At 52.2% G+C, this 13,528-nt stretch overlaps 1 protein-coding gene across 1 annotated transcript; it reads right to left on the reverse strand.

Annotated features, from left to right (window-relative positions):
* Nucleotides 1-8,165: 8,165 nt before the first annotated feature.
* On the reverse strand, nt 8,166-12,229 carry GAPDH (glyceraldehyde-3-phosphate dehydrogenase). Its single transcript, XM_084278352.1, has 12 exons — nt 12,123-12,229; nt 11,543-11,586; nt 10,802-10,901; nt 10,446-10,552; nt 10,270-10,360; nt 9,975-10,090; nt 9,785-9,866; nt 9,474-9,625; nt 9,283-9,361; nt 9,061-9,144; nt 8,817-8,914; nt 8,166-8,467 (listed from the first exon to the last, which is right to left on the reverse strand). The coding sequence occupies exons 2-12, from the start codon at nt 11,563-11,565 to the stop codon at nt 8,398-8,400; spliced, it is 1,002 nt and encodes a 333-aa protein (XP_084134478.1). The 5' UTR covers nt 11,566-11,586; nt 12,123-12,229; the 3' UTR covers nt 8,166-8,397.
* Nucleotides 12,230-13,528: the final 1,299 nt, after the last annotated feature.

Consider the following 13,528-nt stretch of genomic DNA (forward strand, 5'->3'; position numbering starts at 1 on the left):
CTACTGGTCTGTATTCATCTCACAGGGAATAATGATGTACCTCATTTACCCTTAGACTGCAACCCACTCAAAAATCTTTGGCTTAAACTTTCTCAGAGTCCTGGTTGCAGGGGCATCTTGGCCATGGATGGAGGGGACCTTGTCCTAGTCTGTGACCCAGATGATGAGTTGATGAAATGAACTTTGGAGGGGAGGGTTGGTTGATTTTTTCAGCTGACCATGCACATCCATAAGAAAGTTGCAGCTGAGCCTAGTGTGGTCCTTCTGTTGTGCTAGAGCAGCCCATGGCATGTCCTGTCTCACTCCATGTCCATGCATTAATGGGAATGTTTATTGCCCAAGTACAGTCCTAGCATGACTGTCTCACTGAACAGGGTCCCACAGCAGGATGCATATTGGGCAGTCCCTGTGTCAGTATCCATCTCAGGACTCTTCAGGTGGGGCTGCTCTCTGGTCACCTCTGTAAATGTCTGTCCAAGACTATCCTTTTAGGACTCTGGGTTGGCAATGAATATTTAGGCAGCCTGATTCAGCTTCCCCACCCTACAGAAGTCCATGTTTATGGAGACTTGGGCAGCCTGGGCAGTCAGTGGTTCCTCAATCAGCCCTTGAGCTGGGTGAGAGTTGTAGCTCTCTGCTGTGGCAGCTGTGCTCCCTGCTCCTGGTGCTGAGATGGGTCGTGGCTGGGAACTTCAGGGGACTGTGCAAGGCATTTTGCAGATGTGGGCCCTGGCTCTCCCCAGATGCCTTTCTGATCCTGTGGCATGCTGAGTGGCCTCCCCTATCCCCTCCCTAGTGAAGTACCCTTAGGACTCACCTGAAAGCTGGGCTCTCATCCTCAGAGACCCTGTCTGGCAAGGTAGCTCTGGGACCAGACCCACTGAGGTTTTCTTGATGAAGAATACCATGTTTTCCCACGGGTCAGGGAGCGTCACCCTCCTTCCACCTCACCATGTGGATATGGGATGTTGTTACTAGCTCTAGACGGGGTTCATTCAACCTAACCACTAAGTAGCCCAAATCTTCTACCTTTTGTTAGGTGCTCCCTCCCTTTACTCATTCCCAGATCCTTTCTATTTTAGATACTATCTTAGAACTGAAAGGGTCTGACTTGTCTGTTGGTTCAGTTAAGGTCCCATATTTTTCATGTAGCACCCTTCTGCTGAGGGGCCTTTCTCACCTGTCCCACATGACTGGGCTTTGTATGAGTTAGCTTTTCCCTGTTTTAGGGTTCCTTAGATTAACCAAAATGTGATGCTGTCAGCTGTGCTGGAGCAACTTTTGATTCCCTGGTAATGTGTTTATTATTCAGTTTATCTTGTTTCTTAGCCAAGAGGTAGGAGAGGTCAATGCTGCATAGAAAGTTGTTCTTTCTAGACTTGAACTGGGAGATGATCTAGTACCTCTGCCACCAAAGCTTTGTTCCAGAGAAGGGTGTATTCTCTATGCTTGTGGTTTTGCTCTCTCAGATATCTGTGGCACAGTGTGTCCCAGAACTTGCACATGATGGTCAAATATTCTGCAGTAAGAAACCTCCTTTTGAGAGAGTGGAGGTCAGAATTACTGCTGAACACAGTAGGCTGCTGTCTCCTTGGAGGTGCATCTGGATGATGCATGGACAGGCTTGTGAAGACACCTGTCCAGCCCTTACATACAGTGATTAATGCTGGGAGGGATAGTGAGACAGCAGAGAACTGGATGGGCTGCAGACGGCTTTAGGGAAGCCCAGGCACCATTGAAATTCTTCCAGTGGATGTATGAGACTGTGGCAAGTGTTGTAGATGTGAATTTTCTGAATGCTTGGGGCACTTTCTTGTGGGACAGGGACAAGGAGAGGATGCTGTAGGTCCTCTAGCAGAGGGTGTACAGACTTCATTGGCTGGAGAGCAGCTGGAAGAACTGGGAAGGTACCAAGGTAGCACTAGGGAAAAGAAGCTCAAGTGGCTGTTAAAAGCCATTGTGCTCAAGCTGAACCAATATCACAACAGATGGCAAGAGGCAGCATTTTCAGTTCTGACACCTGGGCAAGGTGCAACAGGGAATAGAAATTCTCAGAGTGGAAAGAAATGTGGTTAATTAACATTTTTTTTTAATGTCCATGGCAGCACAGTAGAACTGCTAGCTCACCTTTGTAAAGGTAGACTAGGCAAGAGCGATTGTGAATTAGGATTGCACGCTGTGCCAAGGAAAAAACACAATAAATTCACATTCCCTCTAGAGCTAACAGCAAACCAGTATGATCTGATGCAGAATTTCATCAAGGCAGAGGAAAGGTCTTTTATATAGTCCTGAATCACCAAGAAAAACACATTCATTTATTTCTTAAGTACCTCTCCACTTTGTGTGAAAAGGAGAATTATGTTGTCATGGGAGACGCTGGCTGGGGATACTGAAGAAAAGACTATGCTGCAGAGAGTTTCTTGTCTACTCCCAGCTGATGGCATCCCCCAGTAAGGCAATGATTTTAGATATCCTTATGACAGATGAAGACTGGGTTAGGATTGATGGCTACCTAAAGGCAAGGGACCAACTGAGAAACAAAACAAGACCACCCAGCACAAAAATAATGTGATGGGGAACTGGGTGGTGTTACATTGCCTTGTCTTACAGTGAAATTGTTTAGGGGAAGCATTAAAAAAAGCCCCAAACAATTAAGTAAGAGATCTGTGGAAAGAGAGTATTTCCAGTTACACCAAAAGCTATGATTTAGTACAGGAGAAGGTAGCTTTCAGTAAGCTACTTCCTTGAGTAAGTGGCCATGTGACAAGTGGTACTTTTAAATAAGGGTAGTTGATAACAGTAATAATAAAGTGTGACCTTACTTCATAAAGATAAACCTTGCAGCCACTACAGTGACTGTGGGTGGGGCAAGAAGAATAAGAGGAAAAGAAAATAATTGAGATGTATAAAAATAGGTTATGTGAGTAGCTGAAGACTTCAGAAAAAAACAATAGCTGGATGGCCAAGTGCACCAATAAATTATTCTAGTTATATTTAAAGAAAAATCAATATTAGCAGTAATATAAACATTTTTTCTTGACTGAAATTTGAAAAAAAAAATATCAAAATGAAGGGGAGAGGGAAAAAAAGGAGAAGTACTCACCAGAGATGTCTGTTCTGTGGCTGGAAAGAGCAGAGTGTGGTCAGAGGGGAATGATGAAGCACTTTCCAGGCCATGAGCAATTAAGGACAGTCCTTGATGGAATCTTCTCAGAATAAAGGCTTCTGCGTTTCCAGGCACAGCTGACCCAGAGCTAATGCAGGGAGCTGCAGGGGGGCCACATGGGTGGGGAAGACGCTGCACAGAGCCCCAGGCTGCTCAGGGAGATGGAGCTGGAATAAAAGCACAAGGCTGCTGCAGCTGCCTCCCTGCAAGTGGTGTTTTGCACAGGGCTCTGAGCTCAGAGGCGATGACGAAGTGGGGGCTGCTGGAAGTGGTAGTTTGAGGATCAGTTCCCCCAAGTTTTAAAATGCATGGGGGAAGACTTAAAAAAACCCAACCAAACACCAGAGTGGGTGGGTGGGTGGGTGGGTGGGTGAGCAAGTGACGTCAGTGATTGGCCTTGACAGGCCACGTGCAAAAACCAATGAGGAAACAGCAGAGGCAGGAAAGAATGGAAAATACCTGCACAGGCTTATGGAGAGACAGGGAATTGGCAGACAAAGCTGGTACTGTGTTTGAGACGTAGAGATGATAATACTGAGAGTCTCAAAAGGAGTGCTTCCAACAAAATGCCAAGAGACATTAAAATGTGTTTTAAAATAGAGCCAAAATGTAGGTTCTGTTGCCATATACCCATAGCCAATGTTTAAGTTATTCATAGGTGCATCTAAGAGCAAGAAATACTACTGACTAACCATTCCCAGGACAACAGGTAGTCTGGAAAGACATAGGGAGCAGGGATCACAAGCAACCTTCTGCAAGTTCTCAGCCAGATGCTGAAGCTGATAGTATTTTTAAACATCTTTTATCCCTGTGTGACTCTGGTGTCCTTTGTGTCACAGGCTGGAAGAGATGGCGCAGAGACTCCTACCCATGATTCTAGAGGGGAGAAAAAAAAAGCTTTGAGAGTGGAAAGTTTACTTATTTTGCTCCTTATAATAATAATAAAATAAATTAAAAAGGCAAGTGGGCATTTTTGCCCAGTGCCTAAAGTCACTTCATTATGATGGTCTAGGCAGCAGTCTATCGAGGCTGAGAAAGGCATACTAGGAGTCTAAGGATGAGGATGCTGGAGGCCCTGGTTTCAGTGAGGTTTCAGTGTGTGCTTGGGGTCAGCACCTGCACTGCTACCCAAGCTAGTAGCAATTCCAGACACCGCAAACCACTGGTTTCTTTTTTTTTCCTTCCCCCCTCTGTCCCAGGACTTGGAGGAAAAGCTCCTCTGAGGGCAAAACATCAGTTTTACTTTTCTGCTCTGGCCTTATCTTTGCTAATCCCTCCCACGCTCTCCTAGGACTTTAACAGCTTTCTTATCTCCAAGATGGATTTAAAAAGGTTTTCATGCTCCCTATTTCTATTTGTCACACAATTTCCTAAAAAAAAAAGAAAACAAAACAAGCTTTTTTTTTTAGGGTCTTAATAGTAATTTACTATTATTTATAAGGGGGTTTTTTTCTTCTATTTTCATTTGACTGCAGCTTTTTGAAGGTTGCCTTTTCAACTCTTAGGCAGTAAAACAGGTTCCTTCTAGGAATATTTAATTGAGGGTAAATCCATCAAGAGGAGAACGCTTCTATAGTTAGATAGGGTATGGAGGTAAGGTAGCTCTCCCACAGTGAGAAAGTATATTAAGCTCAGAAGAGTAAGTAACAAATGATTTGTTTTGCAGTGTGTATACAGTACAGTTGCCCAGGCAGCTTGGTTTTGATGAAGTCCTACTTTCTGTGAGTACTGCCTATATCCACATTGGCATTTGCTACTCTGATTTTAAGTCACAAACCTACTTTTTTGTGCATGGCAAGGAGGACTGTAGAACATTATTGCCTTATACAACTGTCCAGCGTATGCCTTACCTCATAGTCTTTGCTATCTGAGATCTGTATCTCCTCTTGCACAGACCTTGTTTGCTCAAAGGCTCATTTACTTTGGAAGCTGACAGAGTGTATTGTAAATGTCCAAGACTTTTTACAGTGCTTATGCAGTTACCATTTTGTTACATTTGGTGTGGATTTGTTGGGGTTTTTTCCAAGCAAGTTTAATTAGTTTCCACATCTGCTCCAGATGATTTTCACTGCATGATATCATCATTAAGGTTGAAGCTTCATGGTAACATCTTGAGGAGATAGTTTTAGAGCAACTAGCCATTTGGGGGGGGGGGGAAGGAGGGGAGAATACTTCTAATGCATGGATGGTAGTGTGCACAAATGCCAACAAAGTCTAAAATAATTTCTCTAAACATCCAAAGCTGCCATGAATGGGAATTTTCTTCTACCACTGCTGCTAATTGCTGTACCACACTATCAGCTGAATTTCCTCTATCTTTAAAAAAACCCCAAAACACCCACAAAAAAAAAACCCGACAAGAAAACAAAAGGTGCAGCTTAGCACCCCTAGAAATGGTTGGCTGCCCATCAGAGAAGTTGGTGCTTGGGTTGGCCAGAGCGCTTTGCACAGCCCTGCAAATGAGGAAACCCATATCTTGGGTGCATTATTCTTCACCAAGACCCAAGCACGGGAAGACCCAGCACACAGCCTGTGAGGGGAGGCAGAGTCAAGCCTTTGGGGTCTTTCTATACTTTCCCCTTCATAAATCAGGATGGATTCTGGCTTCTTGCAGCTGCTCTCAGAGCAGGTTTGTCCCAGTAGAGCAGCATGACCGCTTTTAGCCCCTTTGCTGAACAAGAGCCTCTTTATGTCTGAGCGCCTGCCTTCCCTGACCAAGCATTTCTATCAGTTTGCCTTAGAAATGCTTCAGGAGCAAATCTAGAGCTCCCCTACTTAGGAGAAAACTCTTCTGCCACAGCAGATCTCCCATCTTTCTCCCAGTCTAGAGAGATACATATACATTTTTCAAATTGATCAAAAAAAAAAAAACAAAACCCAACCAGGTTTGGGTTTTGGTTTTTTTTTTTCAGGACAGGGTTGCAGCTCTTGGACGTGTTGTGCACTGAGCAAGCTTGTCCATCTGTCCAGAGCAGCCTTGCTGTGGTGCCATCTGCAGGCACCCTGTCTGGATACAAAAGGAGCTTTTGGGAGAAGAGCAGTGCTTTTTTAGGACAGGACACCCCCTCTCCGCTCCGTGCCTCCCCTACCCACCCCCGGCAGTCCAAAGGCTGCATGACTGGTTTGCCACACTTACTCTCCCTCTTTTCATCCAGATGAATGTTTTACATTCTAGGATTTTCTGGCTTGCCTCCCCTAGATGTGGTACCATTTTTCCAGTCATTTCAAACAAGACTGTAAACTGGTTGAAACAGTAATTTAAGACACAGTAAACCTTTATCTGACACATTCACAGCAACTGTTGGTCAGAGCACATACTCTTCCTCCACCCCCAGGGGTGTATGAATTCGCTCATTCCAACAGCAATTTGGGCTGGATAGAGCTTGCTCTTGTTAAACAATGTGTGATTTGCTGTAGGTGGATTTTCAGGCAGCTCAGGAGACAGAAGGCTTCTTAGAGGAAAAAAGGTGACTTGCTGTAGTGCTCCTGCTCTAAACCCAGTTCAAAATATCTTCATTTTGAATGGGAACACAGGTAACCCTCCCCCCACCAGGTTTTGCAGTAGCCTCTCTGCGCTCCTAGATTCTCAAGCAAGGCACAGCACACACACACACACACACAGGCAGCAGTGCACAGAAAAGCCATTCAAAGCACCCAAGCTGACCAATTGAGAAGATGGAACCAGCCCAAGACTCATTTGTAAGCCTGACAGGCCCACAGGCTGCACCTCTCCCCAGCAGAAACCCAGTTCCACAGGAGGGCTGCCTGCAGTTCGCCCCAGCATCAGGCAGGCCCCATTTAACTCCAGTAACCGCAGGACCAGTTGTAGGACAAGGCAGGTAGTGCTGCTAACAACCTGCCTGGGAGGCCCAGCTCCTCTCCAAAGGCAGGTTATTCATCCTTTTTGCAAGGCAACTTGGAGTCATCACGCTCTAGTCCAGTAAACATTTAATTTTTACACAGCCCAGCCACTGAAGATAAGCAGCTCCAGGAAATAATGTCCAACATACCTTGATCCTGGGAGCTTAAGTCCTCCAGCCTAAGCCCTTGCTCCAGATCCGGGTCTAAAGTAGTTGAGGTCCAGACAACAGCTCCAACCCCGGCTGCCAGGGAGAGGATGACACATCACCTCTGAGACAGTACATCAAGCTGCTGAAAATGGAGGGCCAGAGGGTTTCACGTAGCTCATTGCTTACCTACCCCATCGCTCTAAGTCACAGAAGGCTCAGGCCCTGCCCTCGTGCTTCCAGGAGGAGGCAACAGAGTCACAGGCAGAGGGCTGACACTCACCTTGCAGAGATTTGCAGCTCAGGAGCTTAACTGCAACTGCCCCTCCTTCTGCACAGAATTAAGCCAGAATTAAGGCTAGCTACCACCATGGTAACGCTGGCCTCTGACACGTACCTCAGCAGCCATTTCCTCTAAGGCAAGCCAATGCATTTTGAACGAGATAAAAGTAAATTAACCTCCTTCCCCTCAACACTTCTACAAAGGTGGGGGCAGAAGAAAGGTTTTCTTGTATCACTTTGCCAGACCAGATGCAAAATAAGTCATGTGCTCAGCACTTTATGCTGCATACACCCAGACAAGCAAATCTGGAGAGCTGCCTCAGGTGCTACCATGCCAGCAGTCCCAGCAGCACAGCCCTGCACCACACCTTATTTTGGCTCCTAGGCAGGACTCTTCCCTCTGGCACTAGTAGCTCATCAGCCTGCACAATGCAGCTCCGCTTGCTGCAGCCTGGCACTCAGCAACGGGCATGTGCCAGTCTCTGCAAGTTGTGCATCCCAGGCCTGCATCATGCCCAGGCTGTCCAAGCACCTCTTCTGACATGTCCCACATCTCTGCTGCCTGGATCCACAGCCTCAACATGGTGACCACATTAGCACTGCTTGGAAGAGCTGTGCCAGCAGTTACAGCCAAGCTGGCTGTGCCCATCTTAAAACAGGCACCTCTCTTTGCCCCCGCTTTTCCCCATTTCCCACTGACAGGCAAGGCATTTCAGATGGTGATCACTTTTATTGATGTAAGGTGGTACACAAACAGATCAGTTTCTATCAGCCTCTCCACCTCCCCCAGGCTCGGGGAGAAGTTGGAGGAGTGGGGGAGACAAGGGAACAGAACTGGCCTCTCACTGCAGGATGCAGAGCTAAGCGGTGGTGAACAAGGGCAGGGGCTCCAACAAAGGAGAGTCCTGCTTCCCTAGGCAGCAGGGGGACTGTGTGCTCGGCTCACTCCTTGGATTCCATGTGGACCATCAAGTCCACAACACGGTTGCTGTATCCATACTCATTATCGTACCTGGGGACAGGAACAGAAGTGCTGTTAGGGCTGACTCCTTTCTTGCATCCCCTTCCTCCACTGCTTCTCCTCTGCCCCATCCCACACAACTGAACCAGGCACCCTTCCATCCACTTCCAGTAAATAAAGTAGGAAGCATCTCATTCATCCCCCAAAAGAGGGCTACAGTAATTTTCAGGTAAGACACAATCTCCAGAGACTTTGAACACATCGAAGCCACCCTACTTGGCAGGGGTCTGGGTATCCCCCTGCACCACCAGCCTGGCAGTGGTACCACGACGAAAGCCTGACCCTTCTCTGTGCCGACCCCTACCCCAATCAGCCCCACCACCTCCCCAGCTGCACTTACCAGGAAACCAGTTTGACAAAGTGGTCATTCAGTGCAATGCCAGCACCAGCATCAAAGGTAGAGGAATGGCTGTCACCATTGAAGTCAGAGGAGACAACCTGGAACGGAGAGGGAATTCTAACACATGCAGTTCCCCACAGCCTGAGACGGAGGTGCCCAAACTGGAGTCCCAGCAAGGCTGCTCCCATCTGAAAACTGAGGCAAGCACCAGTATCCACAGGCCAAGAGACTAGGAGTCACCTACCTGGTCCTCTGTGTATGCCAGGATGCCCTTCAGGGGCCCTTCAGCAGCAGCCTTCACTACCCTCTTGATGTCATCGTACTTGGCCTGGAAGAGACACATGCAAGATGGTAAGATGCCAGCTCATAGAAAATACCTGCTGGGGGAGGTGGGAGATGGGAGACACACAGGAACACTGGCAGTCATGCCTGGCAGGTGCCATTTTCACCAATACCAAACACTTACTGGTTTCTCCAGACGGCAGGTCAGGTCCACAACGGAAACGTTGGGTGTTGGCACACGGAAAGCCATTCCAGTAAGTTTCCTGTAAGAGACATGACTCAGCAGGGAACAGCACCCAAGCACCCTTCTGCCAGCCTTCTATTCTGCCAGGGACAGGTCAGAGCCAGGTGACACCGAAGAGGGGCAGCACTCACCCATTGAGCTCAGGGATGACTTTTCCCACAGCCTTAGCAGCTCCAGTAGATGCTGGTATGATGTTCTGGGCAGCACCTCTGCCATCCCTCCACAGCTTCCCAGAGGGCCCATCCACTGTCTTTTGTGTGGCTGTGATGGCATGGACAGTGGTCTGGGGAACAGAAAGCACAGCAGTTAAGAACACAGCCCAGAAAAAGCACCCCAGGCACCTCCTCCCCATGCCAGGGGACACAGGGAATACAGATGCTTCACCTCTCACATGAGATGACCTGGGGACAGCACTCTCCTGAGCAGCAAGCCACAGACTTACCATGAGACCCTCCACAATCCCGAAGTTGTCATGGATAACCTTGGCCAAGGGCGCCAGGCAGTTAGTAGTGCAAGAGGCATTGCTGGGGAAGAGAAAGGCTTGTCAACCAGAGACAGCATATATCGAGGCGAGATGAGACTGTACAGCTGCTGAAAGCTCTAGGCCAGACAGCATCTTCCTTTCTCCTTACCTGACAATTTTCAGAGACTTGTCATACTTGTCATGGTTGACACCCATCACAAACATGGGAGCATCAGCTGAGGGGGCAGAGATGATAACACGCTTAGCACCACCCTTCAGGTGAGCCTAGGGGAAAAAAAAAAAAAAAAAAGGAGTTTAGATGACCCAGAATTCCTACAACAGCTCACTTTTTCAGACAGTCTCTCCTCCTTCCCAGCCTCACCTAAACTCTGTACACTATTATGTGCCCTGCAGGCAGGAGCAGCAGTATGTCCTCTCCCATGTACTACCAATAGCATACTCACCCCAGCCTTATCCATGGTGGTGAAGACACCAGTGGACTCCACAACATATTCAGCACCAGCATCTGCCCACTTGATGTTGCTGGGGTCACGCCTGAATAAGGATAAAGCTGTAAGAGCTGCTCCACAAGACACCTGCTTTCATGCTCCAGAGGGGCCAGAGGGAGACAGATACTTACTCCTGGAAGATGGTGATAGCATTCCCATTAATCACGAGTTTCCCATTCTCAGCCTTGACAGTGCCCCGGAAGTGGCCATGAGTAGAGTCATATTTGAACATGTAAACCTAGGAAGGAGAGGGGGAAGGTCAGGCAAACCGACTGCTGTTTTTACAGCCCTTGTTGTGCCAACATCATAGCTTCAACTCCCCACCTCCTCACTGACACTGTCCTAATCCTGCACTGTACTTGGCTTCGTGGAAATTCCCAGCCCCGGGCCTCTGCCTCACACCCACTTTTCCTGGGAAGGTACTAGAATAGAGCCAGAGAGCGCTCTACTCAGCAAGGCCCAGAGGGGGCACTGCAAGGCAACTCACCATGTAGTTCAGATCAATGAAGGGATCATTGATGGCCACCACTTGGACTTTGCCAGACAGGATGGCAGCCCGGGTGACCAGGCGGCCGATGCGGCCAAATCTAAGGAGAGAGAGAGACGCGGGTGAGGAGGAGGAGGAGCAGGGAGCCTGCTGGGCTGGGCATGTCCCGTTGCGTTGCGTTCCCTCAGGAGCATCCGCCTCTCCCTGCCCTGCGGGGAGGGAGGGGGGGGAGCCCAGCGACCTCGTCCAAAGGCCGAAGCACCTTGGTTAAAGATTAAGAGCGACCCCCGCACCAGAAAGGTCAAGCGCTAAATTTACTGAGGGCCCCGGAGATCCGGTTACCCCTCGGCCCCGTGGTATAAGGTCACGTCTCCCGAGCCGCCACCGACACACGATCCAGCGGGCGACCTTTTGGTGGGGGGCTGCAGCCCACCGGCAGGCTGCAGGAGCCCCTGGGGTGAAGCGGGGGGTGGGGTGCCGGGGCAAGTGGGCAGCGGCGGCGCTTCCGGGGTGACTCACCCCGAATCTGGAGGGGGAAGTGACTCAGCAGCCCGCCCTGCCCAGGCCCCTCAGCCCGGCACCGGGGGCTACGGCAGAGCGGGACTGGCGGGTCACGCAGCTCCCCTGCGCCCCCCCCCCCGCCCCCCCAGCCCACCCCCGCTTGTCCTTGAGGCGACCTTCCCCCCATCCCCCCGCCCCGCCGGGAGCTTCCCGATGCCGCAGCCCAGCCCCTGAACTCACCCGTTGACTCCGACTTTCACCATCTTCGCCTCTTCGGGATGTTCCTGCGGGTGAAAGCGGCCGGTAAGGCGCCCGGAGCGGGGATGGGCGCGGAGGGAGGGTGCAGTACCGGCCGCCGCGCCTCGCCTGCCCGCGAGCCCGCCGGGGGCACCGTTAACGTCTCGCCCGCTGCCAGGAGGAGGGGGGGGGGCGCGCGCTCCGAACCCGCCCCCACCTCCTCCCCCTCAGGCGGACTCCCCACCCCCCCCCTTCTCGCCAGCCCCCCACTTTGCCCAGCCCACCCCCCCCCCGCCCCCCCATCTCACAGCGCGCCGCTCCGCCTTTGTGCTCCCGGCCCCGCCGCCACGCGGCCCCGCTCCGCCCGGGGGCTGCTACCCACCGCCCCCCTCCTTTTCTCCCACGCCCCCCTCCCCTTCTCCCACCTCTCCCCCCCGCCCCCACCGCCGGCCCCGAGGGGGTGGAGGGTGTTCCCTCCCCCGCACAACGCCCCCGCCCCTCTCTCCTGCACATCTTTATCTTCTCCTCTCCCACGCCGGCCGACCCCCACCCCCCGCCATCCCCCTTCCCCCCACCCCGTTACCTGCTGCCTCTAAGCTGCCCCAGCGCGCAGTGAGAAGGTGGCGCAGCGCCGCTCCGCCGCCCTTTATAGCCGCGGAGGCGAGGCGCTCGGGCCCGCCCCGCCTGGCGGGCGCCGAATGGGAACGCGGGGGCCGGCCCGGGCTACGTGCGCCCGTGCTGCGGGTGCGGCTCCCTCGGTGTCGTTCTTCCCCCCACCCACCCCCCCCCGCCCAGCATTCCCCCCCCTCCTCGGTTCATCCCGCTCCCCGATAACAAAGGCCCCGCGCCTGGAGCGTGGTGGGGTCTGCAGTAGGCCCCAGGCGGCGGGGGTGTTCGCTGCACCTTCCCTCCGAGCCACCCCGGGCAGTGGGGGGATCGCCTGTGTGTGATGGTGCTGAGATGCCCCGGTACCGGAGGAAGCCGGGTCCTGGTCCTCGCCTGCGTCAGGGAGGTGCCCTCGGGGCGGGGAAGGGCGCCTGGGGAGGTGGGAAGGGCCCGGTGATGGCTGGAGCGAGACAGCCGCCTTAGGGCTCGTTGCTGCCGGTACCCCTGGGGAATGGTATGCGCTCCTTTCACCTAGTGACAAAGGAGAGACCCCGTCCTGTCCCCCCCCCCCACCCCCGGCTGTAGCTCGTGCCCCTCTCCCGGTGAGCGCTGCTCCACCAGCATGGCGGCAAGGGCAACGGGGCCGCAGAGATGCTGGGTGCACTGCAAAGAAGCAGCACTTCCCCAAGCATCTCCCGTTCCCAGCGGTAAGAGGCAGCGGGTGCTGGTTGGAAGCTCTCGGCCCCGCGCTGGGGCACCCCCCCCGGTGCATCTTTGGCTTCCCCGGATGGGTTTAGCCGGCCGTGCTTTGGATGCACCCAGCAGGCCACGCGCCGCAGTGTGAGCACCATCTTAATGAGGCACTGCGGCACTGCTGCTACTCGCGGGACGTGACAGCGGAAATCCTGCCTGCCTGCTGGCCCGCGTCTGCTACCTCAGCCCGCCTTCGCCAGCCGCCGGCAAGGAGGAAGTGCTCCCTGCATGGCTGCCGCCGTCGCCCGGCTGCTGCCTCCTGCACCGTGCTCATTCACTGAGCCCTGCCAGGCTGCACCCTTCCCGGCTTGGTGTGCAGGGCTTTGCACAGCCCAGGCACGGCGGGACAAAATGCGTGCTCCGTCTGAGGCCCAGAGGGTGCTGGAAAGCCCCCATCTCTTGGGGAGGGGGTCCTGGAGGAAGGTGTGGGAATGGTGGATATGCAGACCTGGGCTGGCAGGGAGTGTTGGGCGCAGGCCAACCCCTCTGGCTGTTCGGCATAGCTGGGCTCCAGCTGGGCTCTGAGGAGGGAGGAGCAGCCTGAGGAAGCCACGCAGGTACTGGGGTGCAGGGCACAGAGGGGTCATGCAGCTCAAACGTAACCCAACTCTCCTTATACTGCTGCTATTC

The sequence above is a fragment of the Gallinula chloropus genome, assembly GCF_964237585.1.
Source record: "Gallinula chloropus genome assembly, chromosome: 1".
Classification (NCBI taxonomy): Eukaryota; Metazoa; Chordata; class Aves; order Gruiformes; family Rallidae; genus Gallinula; species Gallinula chloropus.

Coding starts and splice junctions, on each gene's coding strand:
- GAPDH (XM_084278352.1), bottom strand. CDS start 11,565: ATGGTGAAAGTCGGAGTCAACGG. Junction 9,626..9,784: donor GGATTGTGGAGGGTCTCATG/GTAAGTCTGTGG, acceptor TCTGTTCCCCAG/ACCACTGTCCATGCCATCAC. Junction 8,915..9,060: donor TGGCATACACAGAGGACCAG/GTAGGTGACTCC, acceptor TCTCCGTTCCAG/GTTGTCTCCTCTGACTTCAA.